This window comes from Podarcis filfolensis (genome assembly GCF_964270895.1).
Source record: "Podarcis filfolensis genome assembly, chromosome: 3".
Classification (NCBI taxonomy): Eukaryota; Metazoa; Chordata; class Lepidosauria; order Squamata; family Lacertidae; genus Podarcis; species Podarcis filfolensis.
In genome coordinates, this window is record NC_139606.1 from 52,619,567 (window position 1) to 52,642,212 (window position 22,646).

General features: G+C 38.9%; 2 protein-coding genes and 1 long non-coding RNA gene across 10 annotated transcripts in view; 1 reads left to right on the forward strand and 2 right to left on the reverse strand.

Annotated features, from left to right (window-relative positions):
- Positions 1-179: 179 nt before the first annotated feature.
- Positions 180-11,344, reverse strand: TUBE1 (tubulin epsilon 1). 4 transcript variants are annotated; one of them, XM_083608623.1, is made up of 12 exons: positions 11,063-11,344; positions 10,874-10,947; positions 9,268-9,320; positions 8,289-8,343; positions 6,897-7,012; positions 5,565-5,686; positions 4,301-4,488; positions 3,851-4,026; positions 3,204-3,344; positions 2,805-2,945; positions 1,188-1,362; positions 180-738 (listed from the first exon to the last, which is right to left on the reverse strand). In XM_083608623.1, the coding sequence occupies exons 1-12, from the start codon at positions 11,085-11,087 to the stop codon at positions 580-582; spliced, it is 1,425 nt and encodes a 474-aa protein (XP_083464749.1). In that variant the 5' UTR covers positions 11,088-11,344; the 3' UTR covers positions 180-579. The 4 variants fall into 4 exon arrangements, with proteins under 4 accessions (XP_083464749.1, XP_083464750.1, XP_083464752.1 ...); XM_083608624.1 differs by lacking the exons at positions 10,874-10,947; positions 11,063-11,344 and adding an exon at positions 10,729-10,749; XM_083608626.1 differs by lacking the exons at positions 10,874-10,947; positions 11,063-11,344 and adding an exon at positions 10,298-10,674 and having other exon boundaries at positions 8,289-8,338.
- LOC310760351 overlaps positions 10,828-22,646 on the forward strand; it is a 611,207-nt gene continuing 599,388 nt past the window's right edge. For all 4 annotated transcript variants that reach the window (XR_014546908.1, XR_014546909.1, XR_014546910.1 and 1 more), the window contains exons 1-2: positions 10,828-10,954; positions 12,256-14,450. This is a non-coding gene — a long non-coding RNA (uncharacterized lncRNA). The remainder of the gene's footprint in view (positions 10,955-12,255; positions 14,451-22,646) is intronic.
- The window catches only part of LAMA4 (laminin subunit alpha 4), a 77,604-nt gene continuing 68,417 nt past the window's right edge, over positions 13,460-22,646 (reverse strand). The window contains exons 30-39 of one of the 2 annotated variants that reach the window (XR_014546883.1): positions 21,883-22,036; positions 20,616-20,809; positions 20,216-20,405; positions 19,805-19,960; positions 19,182-19,341; positions 18,276-18,406; positions 16,548-16,641; positions 15,590-15,709; positions 14,803-15,017; positions 13,460-14,428 (exon numbers count right to left, since the gene is read on the reverse strand). Coding sequence is in view for 1 of the 2 variants with exons in the window: in XM_083608493.1 (XP_083464619.1) it covers positions 14,872-15,017; positions 15,590-15,709; positions 16,548-16,641; positions 18,276-18,406; positions 19,182-19,341; positions 19,805-19,960; positions 20,216-20,405; positions 20,616-20,809; positions 21,883-22,036 (1,345 nt within the window). In the remaining variant the exon portion in view is untranslated. Of the gene's footprint in view, positions 15,018-15,589; positions 15,710-16,547; positions 16,642-18,275; positions 18,407-19,181; positions 19,342-19,804; positions 19,961-20,215; positions 20,406-20,615; positions 20,810-21,882; positions 22,037-22,646 lie in introns of both variants that reach the window. The other variant, XM_083608493.1, reaches the window with a different exon arrangement.

Below are 22,646 nucleotides of genomic sequence, written 5' to 3' on the forward strand. Positions count from 1 at the left end.
ATAAGGTTCAGAAGTATGTACTGAGTTTACAGTAGTAGATATATCAGGTCTTGTATTGCTGTTTAGAGCTAGTAATGTTATGTTGTTAAACTGCATTTGGTGCTCTAGACTGGTTGATAACCAGATGTATAACAGTTTGGGGCATGTAGTAGACAAGGATTCACGAGGACGAGGCCAAATTTTATGAAATTATACATTTTATTATGTAAATATCTTGTAAATAAAATTCATTTATGACAAAATCCGATATGGTCAAATTATATTAAAGTGGTTGTTTTCATAATCTACATATAAAAGTATCTTCAAAATAGTGCTTAAGTTAAAATTACATCATGAGAGGTAGACCATAAGAAGGTATTATAATTATTCTACTTTTTTGAGATATGTAATCCAGCATCTGTGCAATATGAGAAATATGTGAAACTGTCACTTAAACTGAACACTTCCACTATCTTTTGACAATGAAATTTACTAACCCCAGCCAAAGTAAGTTCGTCCCAGGTTATTTTTAACTGGATTGCATGAGAATAATTTGCTGATCTAAACTTTAACACACACACCCCGCCCCTGTAACAAGTGCTACATTGCTATCTTCAGTCTTGGTGGATCTATAGCAGGTCCACAGTTAGCAGCATCTAGCTGATTATAGTCTTCTATTAAATCAGACAAAGATGAAAGCGCTTCAGGGAAATAGGACTGATCCATCCCATCAATATGTAGGTAATGGTGAAGGTGAGCCTGCAAGAATAGATGTTACATTAGTCACATGATTTACAGGAACATTGAACAAAATGAATTCAAGTCTTCTTCCAATTCCATGTGCAAAACTGGTTATAACTTTAATGTAAAGATCTGTTGTGATAATTTTTGGATTAAGGGTTAACAACAACAATAATAACAAGAATATCACGCACAATCTATCCAGCATGTGTGTACTGTAGTTGGGTATGTGAGGGATTTGACTTCCTACTTTCGCTCTCTTTTCCTCCAGTTCATGTCCATGTGCATTTGCACCACAGTCACCCAACCATTTATTTAACTCCAAACTGTATTATAACCCTTTGTAAGTCCAAGTGAAGCATGTGGAGAGGCTACCATTAGTGCAGCATATTTCCACATACCACTTGTAATATAAGTACAACTGAACTACTTATAATGACAATATTACTTCTCATTATGTGGCATACCTTTTTCTTGTACAGCCTTGTGAATCTCTCCTTGAGCTCTACAAAAGTAGATTTCACACAAGTGTTATTTGCTAGCGCCAACAATGAGTGGGAATGACCCACAGGTGGTACTGAACAGAGGCCAGTTTTCCATCCTTCTTGATTCCAGGAGACAAACTGAAGTGAAGGTTTCAACCTGCAATACGAAATTAGGAGACTGACATGAAGGCAACAGTAAAATAAACTACACAAAACATGAACCCTAAATGCACATTTGACTCCACCCCCCAAGTGGCACTTTTATGGGCTTTCAGCTACTGCTGTGCAACCGATCTGGCTGAATCCTAAACATAATTGGACCAATTTCTACCAAATCCAGATTGGCTAAAGGCAGCTACAAATCACTACAGAGTGGTTTGGGTTGATCTGAATCAATCTGAACTAAAAACAGGCTCTAAAAAACCAGTGTTGCAATTAAATACAGGTAACCCCCCATTTACGCGGGGGCTACGTTCCGAGGCACCGCGTGCATCATTGAAATAGCATATATTTGAAACCACTGAAAAAGCCTGCAAACACCCTGTTCTGCCCATGCCCTGCCCCTTTCTGTGACGTTTTTGGATCATGATGTACACGTGCAGTTGCGCACATATTGAAGGTGCGTAAATGGGGTGTGCGCGTCTATACAGAAGAATGCTGGGTGTGAGGGAGCTAGACTTTGCTCATTAAGACCTCCAACTTCCAATCCAGGATTAGAATCTCATCCAATGTATTTTGTTTTCTGACTGTCTTTATAAACAGGCTGTCGTGGGTTTGTGTCAGTAGGTCTTGTGAGACAAATGTATCATAGCAAAGGCTTTGAGCAGTCACCCTGCCCTGCTACTTCATAGAAACCAGTGCCAGACCGGCAGTGAGCCGAATTACTATACTGAAATGCAGCTGAACAGGCCAAAGAGCATGAGAATTGGCAGGACTGAGCACTCAACTGACTGTACAGTCTTCCATACACAAACACGAACATCTCTCTATGTGTGAGCGTATTTAGAAAAAGCAAACTTTAAAAGGTTGCTAGCACAAAATCCCCCTCATCTATTTACCTGTCCAATGTGTAGCAAGGAGGGGCTGCTATGCCTCCAAATTTCATGTAACTATGTGACAAAAAACAAAATGCTGTGGTTGTTTGGTTTTCCAAATACACATGAATGGGAGTACGAAATATTTGAATTTCCAGATCCAGTCAAAATGGGTCACACTCCAGACTGATTTCTGCCAGATCAGGGTAAGTTGGATTACCATATCCAGCCCCAAGTTAATTAAATGCTCAGTTAAATAGTATGTGATAGTGTTAATACCTATTTTCAGGCAAATATGTTATGCTACCTTAGCATTTAACAGCATTTATTTGAAAAATTATATACATATGTACCTAAATATATGTGACTAATTTTTCAGTCTCTGTAGGTTATTGAGAATATAGTCTTTCCCCTCTCCCTCTGGATGCAGCTGTGCCTGCAGGAGTGGATCAACATAACCTTAATAAGCTTACTGGAATTTGATCCTACAAACCCAACACCAACTGTGAAGATTTGCTGTATGAGCAGTTAGCAGTTTCTCTTCTAATGTATGATGTGTGCAAACCTTTCAATGTTTCTACGAAGGTCTGAAATCTGCACATTTCCTCTGACTAACAGGGCACAGGCAAGGTACAAACTGTGCTTTGGGTCAGCTCGTAACAGTTGGTGATCTTTGCTAAAAGCATCTGAAAACATTTGGTCCAACCTAAGAAAAAAAAAGAGTATCTGAGAATATGCAGCTGAGAAAACTTAGCAAATGTCAACACAATCATAATTTGTCAGCAGAGTAATTCTAAATATGCATCAAATAATAGAACACTATTTCAATTGAAAAGTATGTTGAAGATTTAAAAATAACAAGAGTACAAGATTCCCGTTACTTTATCATGTGTTACTAAACACATTCCATTTTATCTTCATGTAGTGAGCAACTATCATTCATATGCCAAACAAGGTTACCCACCTTCGAGAGGGCACATTAACATCAGCCAACGTATACAGAGGTGTCAAGCTGGAAACAAGATAATGAAGTCGAGGAAAGGGAACCAAATTCATGCTGATTTCATTAAGATCCATATTAAGAGATCCTTCAAACCTAGCAGAGCTGTATACAGATAATGCAAGAGTTATATAAAAAAAGTTTGGACACATATATTGCAGCATACAAAATCACGCTTTTGAATATTTGTAAGCTTGCACTGTGAAATGTGTTGCAATCATTTCAATGTAGGGGAAAGTCCCTTAGCAATATAGAAAGAAGCAACACCCTAGGGGCTACAAGAGTATTGCTTGCTGTGTTCAGCTGCTGCTACAAGAGCTTTTCCTCTTTGTACTGGTGAAGCAGGGCTATTCATCTCTGCTGTGCTTCCCTCCCACATCATACCGTAACAGTTGCACTACGAGCTTCTGTTCAATTATGGGATGGAAAAGGAACGTCTCTTAGTATGCTACAATAATGGGTGTAGGTAGACTAGACGTGAGAGAAGCTGGGTTTTCCAAACGGAAGAAATGAAAGGGGAGCATAGACATTTTACCACACAAGCTAAAGGTGACACCCATTGATTTCAGTTTTAGCAACCACTTATCTAATTAAAAATTTCAGAAGCTCACCTTGTCAAGTTCAACAGTAAGTTGGCCACAATATTGTTCATAGCATCAAATGGTTTCTCCCGAGAACACTTTATTCCACCTGCACTTGAAGTTACTAAGCTGGCTGGCTTTATGGTTGATCCTAACTTTCCACTGTTGGTCATCTGGTTAATTTTGCTAACAATGTCAAATAAAGACTGGAAAAAGCATAGGTGAAAAAGCTGGTAAATTTTTTTGAATGCAAAGCTATCCAACGTACAGCAGACTCCTAAGCATGACTACTCAGAAAGCCTGCTGGATTCAATAGGGCTTACTTCAAGGTAAGTAATTATAGGATTGAAGCTTTAATATTTTACTCAGTTGTTTCAGGTAAATTTTAAAATGAAGAATAAACAAAGAATAACTACATTGCACTTAAAACTGTAATCTAGAAAGGCTTTAATACATTAGTACAGTATTATAAATTCTTACTTCATTTTCAATTGGCAATACACAGTCTGCATGGTCACTGAGTTCTTTCATAGCCAATACACTGTTATAAGGAGATGTAATGACATCATCCTCCCGGGAAGGATAAACAGAAGTAACAAATCTATATACTTCAGGAAATTCATCCTCAAGAAGCTTTAGTACAAATGTACCAAGACCAGATCCTGTCCCTAGAAGCAAGAATTCAAATAGTTAGAACGACAAGAGTACATGAAAAAGTCTTGTGTGGTATTCAACTTCCTTTGGATTTTCTTACAAGTGAGAAAGGTTTTTATTTTTATTTTAAAGTTCACCAATTGAAAGTTCAGATTTGGAGATGCAAAGATTGTCTTCTACTGGAAAAATTATGAGCGCTTAAGGTAGCAATTCACCAATATCATTTCTTTTGATAATGAGATTGCAGTATGGACTGCAATCTCAAATGGTATCCAACATTTGGATTTAAAGAGATGACCCAGATTTGAAGGCACTATTTCCATGAGACTTTCTAATCATGACTAGCTTATTATTTTAAGCAAAAACATTCAACATCATAAGAACTATCCAATTTACAGTATTTTACTGAGCAAAAACATTTATGTTGTGTTCTGTGCTTGTGATAGAAATATACTAATTGCAGAAATACATTTTTTGTCAGATTACAATGAAAACATCATTATATTGCTCATTTAGAAACTGTCAATGTATTCTGTACATTACAATGTTGTCCTCAAAAGAATATTCTAGCATAGAGTACTATTATTCACAGATCATAGATTTCAAGGATAATCACTTGCCTAAGGTCACCTAACGAGTTTATGACCCAAGTAAGATTTGCAACTGGGAGTCTGGCTGCACAAGAACCATGCTCTTCTCATGTAAATTACAAAGATGCTGACAAAAGTGTTTTGGTGCATAACATGCCATTATGCAGCAGAGCTTTAAGATGCATTATATAAATATTTTCTGATAAGGAGGTCCACAATTCAATCACCAGATTTCTATTGGTTATAGCTTTGATTCAGGAAACGTCTACTTGCGTGCCCCAAGCTCATTGCACAACACAGCAAACACAAGAGGTCAAAGGGAACTCTTGTTTGTGCTGGGTTGGAGACAGACAAATCCTCCTCCAAGTACTCTAGTATGCCCAGAGGATAGGGGAGAGGCGAGGGTCCCATCTTTGATCATGTGCTGGGTTTGGAGCACTAGAGGCGGTCCTTAAGGTCATGAACTCTTAAGCTTTTGTTTCACCTTTTATCATACTTACCCCCTCCCATGGAATGAATGACAAAAAAGCACTGCAGACAGTCACAATGCTCTGCAGTCTTTCTTAGCTTTTCAACAATATCTTCTCGGTATTGACATCCATACACTTTGTGACCCACAGCCCTGTAAAGAGGAAACATTTAATATGCTACCCTTCTAGTTCAACTCTGACAATTCTAGTTTATTTAAAATGTTTTAAATTCTTCAAGTATTTTTATGCCTATACAGAGTTCTCCCCACTGAGTTTTTTAGTCTTAACAGAGCAACAATGTAGAAAGGTTTACAACTTAAAAATTAAATGAAATGAAACTGAGGAGAATTTGAAAGCAGCTTTAATTACGCTGGAAATAGCAGGCTGAGCCCCATTAAAGTCAACCAGGGGAAAGGCCTTCTGGCATGTACAGGGCTGACTCAGCAGCTGTGTGTCCATGGACACTCTTTGCCTCCCTAAACAAAAAGATAATGGATTCATGTTAAAAGAGCCGGGGGATGGGACGGGACAGGGGAAGATCAGTGAAACAGCATGAAACAAAATACCATATTACCAAAAGCTTTTTACCAAAAACAAAAAGATCAAGAAAATAAAGCTATAACCAAACCATACAGTGTTCAGTGTGACCAGGATAGAATTCTAAAGAACTGCCTTGTCCTTTTTCTCTTGGCCTTCTGCTGCCTGGTTAAGACATTTTTATTCTAAGTGGAATTTGACCTGTCAAGCTGAGGTTTAGTGGACTGATCCTTTGTCTTAACTTGTTTTTAATCTGATGTATATCTTTTTTAGTATTTTTACTATTAGATGTATTATTATAGAATTTTTCCCTAATGACTGAATGACTTGTTAGAAGTTTTTAGTACTTCTTTGTGATCATCGTTTGATCTTCTGTTTGGAATCTCCCCTTTCATTATATAATCATTCAAAAGCATTTTTTTATAAAGTTTAGATTTCTTTGACTTAAATTTCCATCTGTTTCCCTTCTTCTCTTTAGTCAGCTGTTCATATCTGTAATTAGATTACCATTTGACCAGAATGAACAACACTAGGAGTAGAAGAATACCAACACAGTAATATGATACATCTGTTCATGGAAATTCACAAAACTGGTTTTTTAAAAAGAGTAGCTATGTAGATATGACATACTGGCAGAATAGCTGTTAGTTGTGTTTTCAAGTTTTCCTAAAGGTAACAATAAAATAAAATATTAACATGTCCATTTATTCAAGAGACTGCAGGAAGTAAAAAGACAGAAATGTAGGGGTTCTGCTTTCAATTTCCATCTAATCTGTGTAAGAAATTTTTGTATGAAGATTTGAGGGGAAAAAATTCTATCCTCACCAGTTGTTCCCTGAGCCAGAAACATCTGTTATCAGCTGCTTGCTATCAAAGACATCTCTCAATGGCCCCTGCAGAATTTCATTCACTACACCCTCTTCCATGTCAATCAGGAGAGCCTTAGGGAGCAGAACAAAAAGAATTTGGACTGAGAACGTCTGTCTTTAAAAACATTACGCAAAATAAATGAAAAAGATAAAGATAAAAAATGCTTTCTTTACTTTAATTTCAGCACACCCTTGGAATAAGAAAGCAGACTTCAGAAGAATATCTCTAATTTATTTGCCTCAGGATGAAATTTAATAAAGGATCATTTTGGCAAGCCTGATTTAGGGCAACTCAAGAATTAAAATGCACATATGCAACACATAAGGAAACATGCTCTTGCTAAAAAAAATAAACAAATTAGAATGACTGCTATTATGTCTCAGCTAATTTCCTTTTTCAGAATGGTACATAACTTTTAATCTTTTCTTATTATTTATTTCAATCTTTTCTCCCCTGTATCAAATGCTCTTGGGGCATATTCCACAAAACAGGTAGCAGAATAAAACATCTTAAAATCACAACCAACAATAAAATTAACTACTAGATAGACCCTACTATAATTAGCACAACCAAAATGGCAACTTAAATACCCATGTTTTTAACTTGATGCTAAGCAGCAAGGGGATGACATTCTGTAACCTGAGTGCACTACAGCAGAAACCGAGACACTATTGTAGTATTGGAGTTCCGTTCCTGACTCCTGTGTGCATCCACAGAGCATGTAAGCCCGCCCTGCCTTCTTCAAAAGAACATGTGTCAATTGGACACGTGCAAAATGGTCACCACTGGTATTTTCAATTTAAACACATTGAAGCCAACAGTACTTTATCACTAGCTAAATGTACATAAAATAAAATGGCACTGCTAACGGTACCGTGTATGGAGAAGCAGCAATTGTGCCATTAGCTATCTGATAAAGAGAAAATTATTAAATCTAGCTTACAAACTTGCTCATCTTCTGATGAGCTTTTACTTATTTTTCTAACCGGGCTCTTTAAGTGTGGAAATGACAGTTGGATTGAAGGGGGAAAACTGTGCATGCGCAGTTCAGAAGGTTTGTGTGTCTCATAGCTGGATCAGTGTCAGTCTCTAAGGAACCTGAAACATTCCTATATTCCTTGTACTTGCAATTTGTTTCTTTTACTTGGTTTCTCGTTTGTTAAAATATATGTTTCTGGAAGCCATTATCTTTAGTTTACCGTTTACAATTGAACTATAGGATTTGTTTTCAAACAAACATATACCCAAGTGCACATACATATAGATATAATAAAACCTAAAATTTCAGATATTTCAGAGGCATACAAAGTATAAGAAGTGACAGAATCAAAGATGTTTCCCCCTTACGCGTGCTTTTAAGGAATAGATTTTTCCTCTGCAGTCAGCGCTATCATCATCTGTCCTAGAAAAAACAGAAGCAAAATTAATAAAAATCATGGAAGAGGACTACACCTAAGCTATCAGAGTATTACAATTTTCCCCTTTCACTGAAATTAAATTAAATTGAAAAGCAGAATAACAAGAACTAATATAAAGACTGTACACTTTATGAATTTCATTGCTCTTGCTCATTTTATGGAAGCCTGCCATGCAGAAGTCAATTAGGCTTTTCCTAGCCTAGGGATGGAAAAAACATCACCTGCTTAATTTCTGCAGTTGTGTAGACAAAGGAGAACTATTAAATAAAACCTGGCATGCCTACCAATTGTAAGCAGTTATATATTTTATATCTTGGTTAGAGCAAACTGCAAAAAACTAGGGGTTAACAGTTTCATGAAGGCAAAAAGCAGATTCAGGTTACGTATAAAGCACTTTTCCTATAGTGAAACATGACAAGCAATGGTATTAAAGGGCACATTAGTAACTCAAACTGGAGACTGAAGGGCTCAGGATGCGAGGACAACACTGACCACAATCTTATTTAGACAAGTTGATACTGCAAAATGTGAATTACTCCAAAACAATGAACACAAAGCACCAAAGCCCATTCAGTACAGGTCAGACACAAGTAACTGATTGTAATGTATGCTGACATGACTGGACACAAGATCCTACCCACTGATACCCACAGTATCTACAAAACCCAACGGGAAGGAGAGAAATAAAAATAATAAGTGGGGCATAAACTGAACAAGAAATCCACAAAGTAAATGCTGGATCACTGCAATTTTATTTTTGTGACGCAGCACAAGGTGCTAACTAACCTGCCTGCAGTAGTACAAGGTATGATGAAGCAACATTTCTCTATGGATCCCAAATATTGTGTTGTTATTTATTTTAAGGGCATCTTTAATAATTTAAGATTGTTCATAAGAAGAAAACTTACCTGGTATTCACATTTCTAAAGAAACTGCTTAATGCTTCATCATAAATTCCTTTCTAAAAAAGAATCATTCAGTAAGCAAAACTTAAAGTGTGACACTTGTGCTAAGACTTAAAGTATGCATTTTTAAAACTATTTAACTCTTCTGATATTATACATGCTCCTAATATAAAGCCTCATGTATGCCACTAAAGTGAAAGTAGCGCTCAAAAACATGGAATCCACAAATTATTTCATATCTATAGTGGAAGAGTATGACTCTATATAGAGAGAACATCCTAATGAAAAGGAAAGTTGCATCACAGTAAAGCAATAATTTTGGATTTTCTTCAGAATGACTTCATACTTTAATGCACACCTGGACTTAAAGGCTCTCAATATTTATTAGTAAAATTTGGAGTGAGGTTGTCCAGCCTGCCCTGGCAACCCCTCAGGCATCTGGTTGGCCCCTGTGAAAACAGGATGCTGGTATAAGGTGGGCCACTGGTCTGATCCAGTAGCCTCTTATATTCTGCAAGCAGAGCAAGTGGCTGGGATCAACTCATCCTAGACTCCTCTGCAAGAAAACGACAGCTTTTTCATCAGTAGTCTGGTGACCCAGGTGACCCATCTGAATGATCACGCTTGCCCTTGTTAGCCAATAACAGCCGACAAAGAGTTGGCTAGTGGGGTCCAGGAAGTGGTTGATGTCTCCTTGTTACAGTGGCCTTGAAATGGTGGCTATGCATCTCTAGAGTCTTTTGGATGAAACTGATTTTAAACACCCATTTCAATCGGGTTTCAGGCCCAGTTTCGTAATGGAAATTGCCCTGGTCATCCTGATGGATGATCAGTTCTTGGAGAGGGAGGGGAGAACATGCCTCTATTGATTTTCCTTGACCTACTGATGGCTCCTTATTTAATGTTCCGACTAGTTAGCCATCCCTTCTTCCAGGATACTGCATTCCACCAAGCATGCTCAGTCCTCACTGGGCCTTTTTGTTGTTGTTCCCTTCAGCTTTTTTAAAAAAGTGTTCTCTGTCCTTCTACAAACCTTGAGTTTCTCTTGCGCACATCCCTGTTCTATATTAATTGTGCCACTTTGGCCACACAAGCTTTAAAAGAATGGTGCTCGTGCGTGGAGATCTTGTGTTCCACATTCCAGCCATTCCTTTCGTTCTTCCAATGCCCATTAATCTTCCCACGTTTCCCCCAACAGCATTCCCTGACCACCGGGTATATTTAGTCCCTCGCCTAAAGCAGACGAACGAAGACACGGGAATGCCAGAACAAAGGAAACGGCAGCTATTTCTAAAAATGACTTGAGTAAGAATAGGATTTGCTCTTTTAAACAAAGCAGCCATTTTAACTCGTCTACTGCGGAGCTCAGCGACAAGTATTAGCTGAATGCGTTAAAAATCGCGCCAGCGCACGCGCCAGGACCACGCCCACAAATTCCAAAGCGCGGCGGTTTAACGGACACACCTTTCAGCGGCTCCCTCAGAGGGGCGGGGCAGAGGGAGCTGTTAAGCAGGCATGCGCGTAAAAACGTTCCGAACCGTTTGCATTTTACTGAGCATGCGCGAGCTGACTGGCGTTTTAATTCTCCTCCCAGTCGTCAGGCGGTTACCTTGTTGACGGCGGCGTGTTCCCTCAGTGCCAGATCCCAGAAGCGGCATCCTATCTGGTTGCCACACTGACCCACTGTGAGGTGAAAAAACAAACAGAGGTCAAGCTGCCGAACAGAGCAGAGTGGTGTGAAAAGGGGCCAGAGAGGGGGGAGGGAGAAGGGGGCGGGAGAGAGCACGCGCGCGCTCACCCTGAACCACCACGGACTGCGTCATGTCTTCCGTTGGCGCGGATCTGGTTTCTAAGGCCGGCGAGAAGTGTAGCCCCGCCCACTACGGACGTGAGTGTGAGGAAAGTTCCCCGCGTTGTGTCGCAGAGAGGAGTTCTGGCCGCACGTTCCGCTGTCGAGACGCGCCGCGAACGCTCATAGAGCGTTTCGTTGTTGCTTTGCGCGCATGCGCCGCGCCGCAAACGGTGCTTTCCTGCCCTCCGGTTCCCTCGCTAATAACCGTTATCCGTTTGTAGACCGCGGGCCACTTTGGCTCGCTTTGTTCCGACCGTACTTGATGCAAAGGAGGGCGAGGCTCATGTCAGAGCGGGGGTTTCGGCGCGTCGGTCCCGCTAGTCTCTGTCGCCCCCTGCAGGACAACTTATTTCCATGCGGCTGCTAAAAGGTCCGGGAGTCTCATCGCTCTCCCTTCTTATCTGGCCAACATCTGGAAATGACCGTCTGGAAGCGAGTAGAAAACGCGAAGGGAAAGGACCTTGCCGTTAAGCACGTCGCGTATGAATACAGAAAAGTAACATTTAATTTTTTTAAAAAAGTTGGAATCAAAACGCATTTTTTGATCCTGCTGCATGCATTGCAAAATAATCTGTTCAAAAATGCACGGTTCTGTTTGAACAGTGCATCCCTTCCATTTCATAATATTAAAACCAAATTACTAAACGCTGAAAAGGCAGACATTAGGTGACCCTCCTCCTACGCTCCCACCTGGACCATGCGCTGTACTTGGTGGGCTCCTCGTTGGTATGTTGAGATAAGTTTGGGGACTAAATAGGGAACTGCAGCAAATTTCTTCATTATTTGACCCAATTGTGCAAAGGCACAAAATTCTCAATCACAAGGGTCTGGTAGGTTATCACACTCCTGTGACAGGAGTGCATTGTGCTATAAAGATCAGTTTCGCACTGAGAAGTGAGCTGTAATAATACAGTCACAAGAACCTAGAGCACTCTAATCCAGAAACATTTTAGCAAAAGTATCTAAAATAGTCAATACAGTTTCATAATGCCTGTGAAAATAATAAAAGCTAGGCTTTTAATTCAAAATAGAATATGAAGTTTACAAAAGATTATGCTTCGTGATTTTGTAGGTATATTACCTTCAAGTACTAGAACAGACAATCACCTGTTCCATTTTTTCTTTCTACTTGTTTTCAGACCTGCGGATAGGAAGTATATTGCTGACCTTCACCCTTACCCCAGTGCAGAGGGTGAAATGAAGCAGAAACAAAGCTTGATTGCATACACAAGTTGATTGGAAGAGACAGCCTTGACCTTTCATCATATTCCCCTAAATAATCCCCCCGAAGAAATGCATTAACTCTGTTCTACCTGTATACAGGCTCTGTATCTTGTACAGAAGCACGAGAATGGATGTTGCTGTGTTTTTCCCCATAACAGTCAAGTGTCTCTAAATTTCAAATAAAAGGGTGAAGCTTCTTTGCTCTGCATCGTTCAGACTAGAGATTGTTTTGGAGAAGATTCCATTAGGTGTACTCCTACCTAACCCTTGGGAAGCTCATTCTTAGTTCAGATTACCTGCTGGTGGACCAAACAGGATAAATAATATGTTGCACTAGAGAAGATGGTTGGTAAATGAATAAAGTAGGGCAAATGGTTGCACTGTCCTGAGGTACTAGTCATCTTTATAAGGTACTAGTTTCTAGAGATTTAATAACTAAAGATCTCCATATCTGATGCAAAATGTATTGCTGCTAATTATAAGGAAATAATGTATATATAGCAGATATATAATTTAAAGCTTTATTTCTTTATTTCTCATTTTTCTCCTGTTTACATTTCCATAGAGATTATTCTGCTAAGGTCAATCAACTGCCATTGTTTTGGCTTTCATTATAGAGAAATAAAGGCACAAGCATTTGAGGCATGCAGTTCTTTTATTTGAAACAAGAATTACATTTGGAATTTAAAACATTTGAAATAGTTTTTAAATGAACACTCATTCAGTGTGCTGAGTACAGCTTGTTTTAAGGTAGACTAGGCTGGAAAATTAGAATTTTTCAAGTGGAAAATGATAGTTCAGGTTTTTTTTCTAGTTTCAGGGATAAATGCATAACTCTGCCTCCAACTTAGAATGTCATTTTGTCCTTAACTGAAAATCTGATTTCCTAATAAGAGTGCTAAGAGTAAAACCATGTAGCTGAAATTTATCTATAAAACTAATATGAGCAAAAAAAAATTAAGGAATTAATTACATTTGTCAGTTATGGAAATGAATTATAGTAAGTTCAATGCATTCAAATGAAAATTGAATAAAATATCAGTTTTCCTGTGACAATTGTTTTCCCCAGTCTAATTGAATGAAGAATAAAGAGACCAAACAAAACGATTCAAAAGACAGTTGCTTGTGAAGCATGTCCATGACATAGTTTATTTTGTAATGTACATGTAGCAGATTTATTCAGTACAAACTACAAGCACAGATCCACTCACAGCACAGGCAGAGCACCTGTGCATGAAGGATCCCAATACAGTTCAGAAGAGATCTGTTTCCCCCCTTTCCCACCATTGGGTGCATCTAATTACATGCACATGTGGCAACACTCCTCTTGTAGTGTGCCTTGCAAGTTATTGAGGCTTCATGAGTACTGCACTGGGCAGAGAGATAGGACGGGATGAGGATTCTCCATGCATTTGTTGTAGATCCATAGTGAATGCAGTTGACTCAGAGGACTTATGTTCCAGGGATAGTGTGTAAAGCCAAAATCTTGTATAGTCAAAATTCATGTGCCTTACATCTCCAAACTCTCTCCCAAGGCAAGTGCAATGGCAAGTGGGATTGCCAGTGTTTTTTCTGCTGGGAGCTTGCCCACTTAAAAAAAAATTCCTGGCCAAGCACATAAAGCTGAATTCATACAAGTTAATGTGCATAAATTGCGAGTTGACTGTAGTGACCAAAGGTTGTTTTAGCAAATCTGCAGCATATGAACTGAAATAAAACCTTTGGTTCTGTTAAACCTTTTAAAAGATTTTAATTTACTTGTTTGTAGCCAATGAACATTTCAGTGCTCTTAATACACCTAGAAAGGCTTGCTACCCAGACTCAGTTGGGGCAGAATTGACAAAATGATTTTAAGTGTGGGGGAAGCAGAAATCTATATTTGAAGTGCAGTTTCTGGGCAATGATGAGCAAGGCATTGGTAGTGTCACAATAGAAGAAATGAAGTTTTCTGTCTGGAGCCTCTTGATACAGATGGGTGGGTTTCTGCTTGGGCTCCTTGCTGATTCACACAACAGCTATAATTTTGTCCAGAATTGGGCATGCCTATATCGGTTATTTCAGTGGGCTTGGTGAACCTATACAGTGGTACTTCGGGTTACATACGCTTCAGGTTACAGACTCCGCTAACCCAAAAATATTACCTCGGGTTAAGAACTTTGCTTCAGGATGAGAACAGAAATCGTGCTCCGGCGGCGCAGCAGCAGCAGGAGGCCCCATTAGCTAAAAGTGGTGCTTCAGGTTAAGAACAGTTTCAGGTTAAGTACTGATCTCCAGAACGAATTAAGTACTTAACCCGAGGTACCACTGTATCTGCTTAGAATTAGACTCATAATACTCATTCCCCAGTAATTTGGCACATTGCAACATACTTATAATTTTTTTGGAAGCAAATTCCAAATGAAAAAAGAATAATGCTTTATCGTGTACATATAGTGAGTGATACATTTTTATTTCCTTGGTACTAAGAATTGAAGGTAGCACGGTTGTTTTTCTCCTTTGGGGCTGTACAGGCCCCTGCAGTTAGCAGTTCATCAAGTGGCAGGACATAGGTTGATGCTCACAGCACCACTGACCAAAGCTGCCTTACTGAAACTTACTGGTCTTTCATCAATCATAAAGTTACGGATGCATCCAGTAAAGGAACTGTGGGTGGTAAGGCTGAATGTCAGGAGAGACTCTGTAGAGAGGTAAAATAATAATAATACATAAGTCATTCAAGAACTGCAGTATCAATATAAGATCATGCTAGGACTAGTTTAACTAAAAGAGACAGCTGTGTAAAACTTGGAATGTGGTTTGTTTGAATGGTATTGCCCTTGTTACTGCTATTTACTTTGATATATATATATGTATGTATGTGTATATATGTGTGTGTGTGTGTAATTTATAAATAGTCAAATAAAGGTTTTCAATAAACTAAATTGTTTTAGTCTTATATTTGTATTCTGTTATATTGTCAATCACTTGTATTAAATCATTCCTTCTAAAATATAGCACAAAGATGTATAGAGAGCTACTTCATCCCACCTCCAACAGCAAATATTTATTACAGTCGTAGACCAGCATAAGGAGGGAGGGGTACAATAATTTAAAATCTAAAACCCCCTCCCCCAAATTATAGGTCTTTGCTAATGAACAGCACAAGGTATGTGACCATTACTTTAAAGAATACTTTTTTTAACACACACACACACACACACACACACGATTAATCTTTGAAAATAATATTAAAATGAGAATAAATCGTACCTGGCACTCCTCCAACAAACACAGGCTCCCTGTGGTCAGTTGCTCTTGGATTTAATGGCCCTACTACATGATTCACTTCTGAATCTACATCCAGCTGTACCACATTAGCATCTCTTATAACTGTCACATGAAGCAAAAAAGAATAATATGGATCACCACTCTTTCTGGTTTTTCTTGCATACAAGCATACTCATAAACATACAAAAATCCTGAAGAACTAGACTATTTACCCATGGCCTGGATATGCTCTCATATCTGAATAGCTCAGTAGGTCCCAATGTGGATCTTATAACTCCAAAGCCATGGGCAGGATTTACCTAACAAATCCCGTAAGTGGAAGGTGTGCAAGAGCTTCAAATTGCACCATGGGGCTTTCCCCCTTCTGCCTCTGAAATTAGCTGGGAGGGGACTTGCAAGAACCTCAATAACAACACATTTGAGGAGGACGGGGGGGGGGGGTTTGCTGTCTGACAAGCTGAAATGCTGAAAATGGAAATGACATTTAACCTCCCTCCCATGCTTAGGACAAAATACATACATCCTAATATAACGTGGCATTGTTCCCCACACCCTGTTATGCAAGTAGCAAATGATGTGCCTAGAAGCAGGAAAATAGATAATGTGACAGATATTGCAAAAGATGATAGGAGATTAATTGGATGTTTTCCATTTTCAGTAGCAGCCAAACTCTTAACCACAGAATTTTGGATACATTGTCACCCTTTTTCAGACCAAGCACTACCTGATTTCCACACATGCATGGCCTTACAATTCTAAGTCATTTACATACATGACAGGATTCAGAGCCCTAGCCAGTATTGATAATGTTCAGGGATGCTGGGAGTTGTGCCCCAACAACATCTGGAGGGAGCACCCCATCAACCATCCCTGATTTAGAGTACTGATGAGAGGGAAGATCAGGAATCAACACTGAACAGGACTTTAGATGTTCACTCACCTGCAATTCTGTGCCATCGGCCATCACAGAGATTCTGTTTTGGTGTAACTGAGGTTGAGAAGTCTTTGATGCCATTGTTCAGCTTCACAATGACCTAGGAGAACCATTTGATTCACATTTAAAACCTTAGTTTTGACTGGAAAGATTTAATTAAAATGCATAAAGCGGTGTAAAGGCTTTTTAACAAACTGTTCTCCAAATGAATTGGCATGAATTTATACCACAGGCATAAGGTCTATATTTCTTCACACTTACAATGAAATCCCATACATGTATATTCAGCTGTAAATTTGAGTTTCTCAGGGCTTATTTCAGGTATGTCTATAGGATTGCAGTCTAATTCTTGCAAAAATCCTGGATGGTTGATTACCACCTCCAATGTCTACACGAGGTGAGGCTGAGAAATAGTGGCTTGCCAATGGGCACCTAGTGAGCTTTTTTTTTTTACCATGGCATAATTTGAACCAGGACATCACTTTCAGGATTTACACCATACTAGCACTATCATAGCCTTCAGATGAAATATTTCCAGCATTTAAAACACAAAAGGAAGCTAATAAATAAATAACATAAAGTAATTGGTTCTCAAATCCACTTAGCACTGCTACATTACACCGTATAATTCATTGGAAAAATGTGATCTTTCCTAAGCTTGTGCCCAACATAAAATATAGTCACTAACACAACAGAAATTTTAAATTATAGCAAAACCTTTTAGCTTCTACCAATATCAGTTGCTGTGATAAAAACGATTCCGTTTCTATGGTGGCAGTTACAGAGCTTTGAGGATGGACTGCTCAGACGGACTTCATTCGTTGAAGCTAAGCGATGCTGGTACTATCCTCTAGGCTGAAGCTTTGCTATCCAGAATAAACTTGTCTCAAGGACCGTACAATGCTTTCATAGCTATCTAGTTTTTGGGGTCTGGCTTTTTTGTCACTCCCTCTATTATTCAAGGACACTCAAACACATTCACAGGAAATGGTATTTGTGATGCATGCTATAAAGAAATTATCACTTGATCCAAAACTAAAGAAAAATTACCTAGCTAGCCTAGTGGTGCCGCCAGGGCCATTCAGCAAACAACACAGCAGGGCTGGTGTACCAAATTACCACCTTAAAAGGGCTTTTCTTAAGACCATTAAGCTCAGGGTCTAAAATTAACTAGGGCTGCAGTCCCAACCACATTACTCAGAAGTGAGCCCCACTGAATTCAGTGGGGCTTACACCCAGATAAGGGGGGTTAGAATTGCAGCTTAACTGCACAACTCCTAACCTGCAATCTCTTAGCAGTTACTGGAGACCACAGAAGGGGAGAGTGCTTGTGTGCTTGGATCTTGCTCGAGGGTTTCCCACAGGCATTTGCTTGGCCACCATGAAAACAGGATGCTGGACTAGATAGGCCCTTGGTCTGATCCAGCAGAGCTCTTCCTATGTTCTTAGGTAGCAGCTGTAAATTTTGAATTTTTAAGGCAGCAACACAAAAATATCAAATATTTTCCCCCTTCATCTTGACAGTGTTTTTAAAAATCGATGTGGACTCTTAATGCACCTGAAACAGAAGAACTACAACTAGTGTATATTGTGTCTTTTATGGGTAAATGGGATCCCCTTTTTGAGAAATTAGAACCTGTTGCTATAAAGAGCGAATTTTGGTTTGTACACAATGAACATTCAGAAAGGCCTGCATATAAGAATATAAAGGGAAATATTAGTCCTCCTTCATACCTGCCCTTGTTTCATGTGTACATTCAGGAATTCTCCATTTATACTGTGTGCATGCATCAGGATTCCTGAACTGCTTCGAGGACGGATTTCAAAAATAACTTCAAATTTCAGCCCCAAACTGAAGGATTCATCTGTAGGAGAAAATCATGACAAATCACAGAATGATTTTGTGTTTGTTTGTTTTTTGCACCAGAGTTAACTGGAAAAAAAATAGTCACCTGCTGCAGGACATAAAGATTAACTATGACTTCCAATTGTGTATATTTCTTAAATATTTTTCATCTTGGGAATATGAGCCCCCCCTTGATAGCCTCAAGGAATGATGATTAAGAGCCTTACTCTTCAATTCTTGCTTGAATTTGTATTTGGTGGTATCCAGTTAACTTAAGCCAGTATCATGGCTAAAGTTATGACCATTTATTTCAGTGGGTATCAATGGGTTCTACTGTATATTATGTATATTAGCAGAATTTCAGTCCATTGCCACTTGAGCAATGTGCTGGTTTTGTGAGAGGGCATGGCTCCACGCTTATCCATTTTTAGGTGAGCAACCCCTAGGCACTATTTATGAATTTATAATCTGTGGCATTGATGGTGACATCCGCAGTTCCTATGCTACAGTAAAGCCAAAGACTAATGGCTAACGGCTGGACAGTGCCCACTAGCGCTGCCACTGAAATGACTGGAATCTCTTCCTCCAATGAGGCAGGTTATCTGGAGCAAGGCGGGAGTGTGTGGAGCAAATGATTCTACTGTATGCTAATAAGACTACATGGCACCCAGCATAATTTTCATATAATAGTTTCATTTCAATTTAATTATGTCTCCCCCCACCCCTTCACTAGGCAATTGGTATCAATTCAGGCATCAGTCTGATGGAATAGTCAATCGTTAGTGATACATTACCAAGTATAATGTATCCTCCTTCTGATGAAAAATATGTTCCTTCTTCTGATAGGCCTTCAAAACAAGGAGTTACGCTAAAAGTTTGTGAAGGAGAAGTGACTGGTCTTCCATTGAGCTGTAAACTGCCGAGACAACCACTAAAACTGTAGACGGAGTTGATCTGATAAAACAAAACAGAATAAGCAAAATAGTAAAAGAAGTAAAAGAAAAGCCTTTGGCCTTTCCATTTGCTTAGGTGTACAAGTGTTAATGGATACTTTTTCAAAAAAGCAATTTAAGGCCAAAAGGAATAGTGGGAGTAATAATGAAATGGCCTATGATTCTCACAGTCTGCTTGGTTCTTTTTGTTAGTGTCAAAGCAGCCTAAGTTATTTTCTAATCATATAACTGGAGGTTCTAGTCTAATCTCATTTGATGTAGGAAGTTTGGAATGAGATCATTGCCAATGAATCCAGAATATACTAGTGCTAACAGATTCAAATGCAGGATATATTCTGATTCATTGCAAATTGTCTCCAGTAGATGCAGAGCTTTAAAACATTTCTGTCCAGTTAGTTCCCATGTTATAAATGTTGCTCTGGATCTTAATATATGCAGGCTTTGTTGTAGAAAAATACTTTTACCTGGATATTTTTGGCAGCTTTTCCTGGTGCCACACCCCCTACGTAAAAGGGTCTAGCAACTTGCCATGCTTTATCAAAAGAAGGAAGACTGTCTTCAAGTACCCGGAGACCATCAATTGTCAAGCGGCCAATATTTTTCTCCCGAACAAACATTACCTAAAAAAAGGCAGAGGTGAAGTCAACATTAGCATACAGAGACTAGTATATAATATAGAATTGTATAGCATCATATGTATTTTAGAGGAGACTGTTTGATTTGTTCCACTACTTTAGAAACTCTTCATCCACTTCTCAAGTGGGAGCCTGGTATTTTATTGCAATAAATCCCAAATGTTTTGACAGACAGATTTTATGTTTCTTTGGAATAGCACTTTTCTAAAGCACATCATAATCTTTTCTCTTCCCACTTACATTGTGCCATTGGTCATCATTGTACTTCTCCTGGCTTCTAATTCTTAATTTCCGGTAGCCACTGTTGAACATAAAAACCAGACGGCCGTGGGCAATAAAAAGGGCCATGAAATTTTCCTCCTCTTGATCAGAGACATAGAAGATCATTCCATGGGATGAGTGAGTCTTCAGGCTAATGGAAAACTGAGATCTGTCAAACAAAAACGGCACTTTAATATGTGAACGGAAATTGGTGAACAACCTGCCTTGCACAACTTGGTGGGAATATGCATACAGGGAAAAATAGTTGTGAAATGTCAAAAATTACTTTAGTTAGTTTAGTTTTTATTCCTTCCATTTTGTAAAAATGCTTATCGGCATTTATATGTAATATTACAAGTGTATGCTTAGCTGACTGTACCTTTCATTGAAATCCTTTGGTAAGTAATCAAATTCTTGCCGGCTATTTGCTGTTCCTCCAAACAGATATGTATGCTCAGTTGCTTTGGGGCTGCTGAGGAAGTGACAATGTGGGTCCCCTTGAGCGATCTCTTCTTGACCTTTTCTTTTAATGTTTGCTGAAAATTGTGAGGCTGCTGTGTTGTCCTTTCCAACCTTCATACAAATAAATAATAATAATAATAATAATAATAATAATAATAATAATAAATAACAACAACAACAATTGCTATAGAGTTGGTACAATCTTCTGTCTACTTCTAGATGTTACTTCAGATTAACAGATCTAATCTTCACTATAGTGCTAATATAAATCAGCTCTAATCAAAACTGCACAGGCCCATGGTAAAAACAGCTACCTATTTATTTAAAGCCCTTGGAGAGAGACACTACAGGATGTGGAAAGACTCCAGTTGTCCTCACTCATGTTTCCCCTTTGCTATTAAAATTATATCCCTGTCCTTCTTTATATATGATTGCAGCAGACAAAACAGATCTGCGGTCCATCACATTTGATGGGTTCCTTGATTTCTTTTCCTTAAAGGGAAACAGTCAAGGTCACGTACCCCACTCCAGATTTGGCACTGAGAACAGGAATACACAGGCTCATCCCTGGAAAACCAGGCAACCTTTACACTTATCAACTACACCAGTAGTTCCCAAACCTTTTTCTTTTTGGGCCATTGGTTTTCTGCCTGTTGTAGCAATTGTAATGTGTGGTGCTAGATGCTATATGATTTTTAATTGCATTTTAATGCTTCTTTTATTTCTTACAAATTGTATAACAATTTGAATTCCATAGAACCCTTTCCACTGCTTTCAAGTCGCTGCCTTTTTCTTCTTGCTGATCTGTCCTTTGTGCTGCTAATCCTTTCCACCCCTTTCAAGTGCCTCTTCCCCTTCTCACTTCTGTTTTGTCCTGGTCACCTTCAGGATAGACCAGACTGCCATGTTCTACAGCTGCTGTGCTTGCCTTTCTTCACAGACATGCTGTGGACCAGCTGAATGAAGCATGCAGACCTCTGGTGGTCTGCAGGCCACAGTTTGGGGACACCAATACTTTGCCCTAAATGAACTAACATTTTGCAAGTCCAACATTCAATGGTGTTCAAAGTCTTTGTTCCTTCCAAGACATCATTGAGAGCCAGTGTTGAAGGAAACTTGGATCCCGCCCACTCCATCCCTGGTCTGAAAGCACCATGAGTAGTTGTAAGTCTGGAGCAGCTCACCCGTTTCTTTTGGCTTCCTTTGGGTTTGGAGGAATTTTTTCTTTTCTTATGGAAAAGGGCAGCAGGAGGAGATTCAACAGGACATCCATATAAGGATGCTTGGATTTTCTCAGGATACCGCTGGAAGTCTTCCACCTCAACGTCTTGATCCAATCTGTGTGGGTTTTTTAAAAGATAAAGTTGTTATTCCTAACAATCCACTATGATTGTGCTTGTAGGGATTTTCTTCCTTCCCTCAAAAACAAACAACAAATTAAAACAAATTTTTAAAAAATCCATGTCAGTAAGAACTACATGCTCATGGAATAGATTCATGGAAACTCAGCCCTTTGCCACTTTTTTTGCTGCACTTACAGCCAAGCTTTGCTGCATCATTCATATAATTTTTGTATTATATTTCAAACTGAGTGGCTGTATGTCTGTTTGTTAGTGTGTAAATGACTGCAAATGGAAATATAAATGGGATATATGATCTAGATCGCCTTTCATCCTCAAGGGAAAAGCAGAAACATAAGAGTGTATGGTTGTAGATCGGAGACTTTGTTGATTGCCTGCAGTTTTAAAAGGTTAGCAATTGACTTTAGTGAAGTGTTCCAGCAGCTTATCTCAGTAGCATATTTTTTAATGCACTCATTACATTTTAAAATCCTGTCCCATCCTAGAAGGCTCTTGGTGGGTACCAAACAATTTAAACACAGCATTAGGTAAAATGGCCAATATTAAGAGGATAACTGCTCAATCCTTTGAGCCTGGTTTCAGCAATG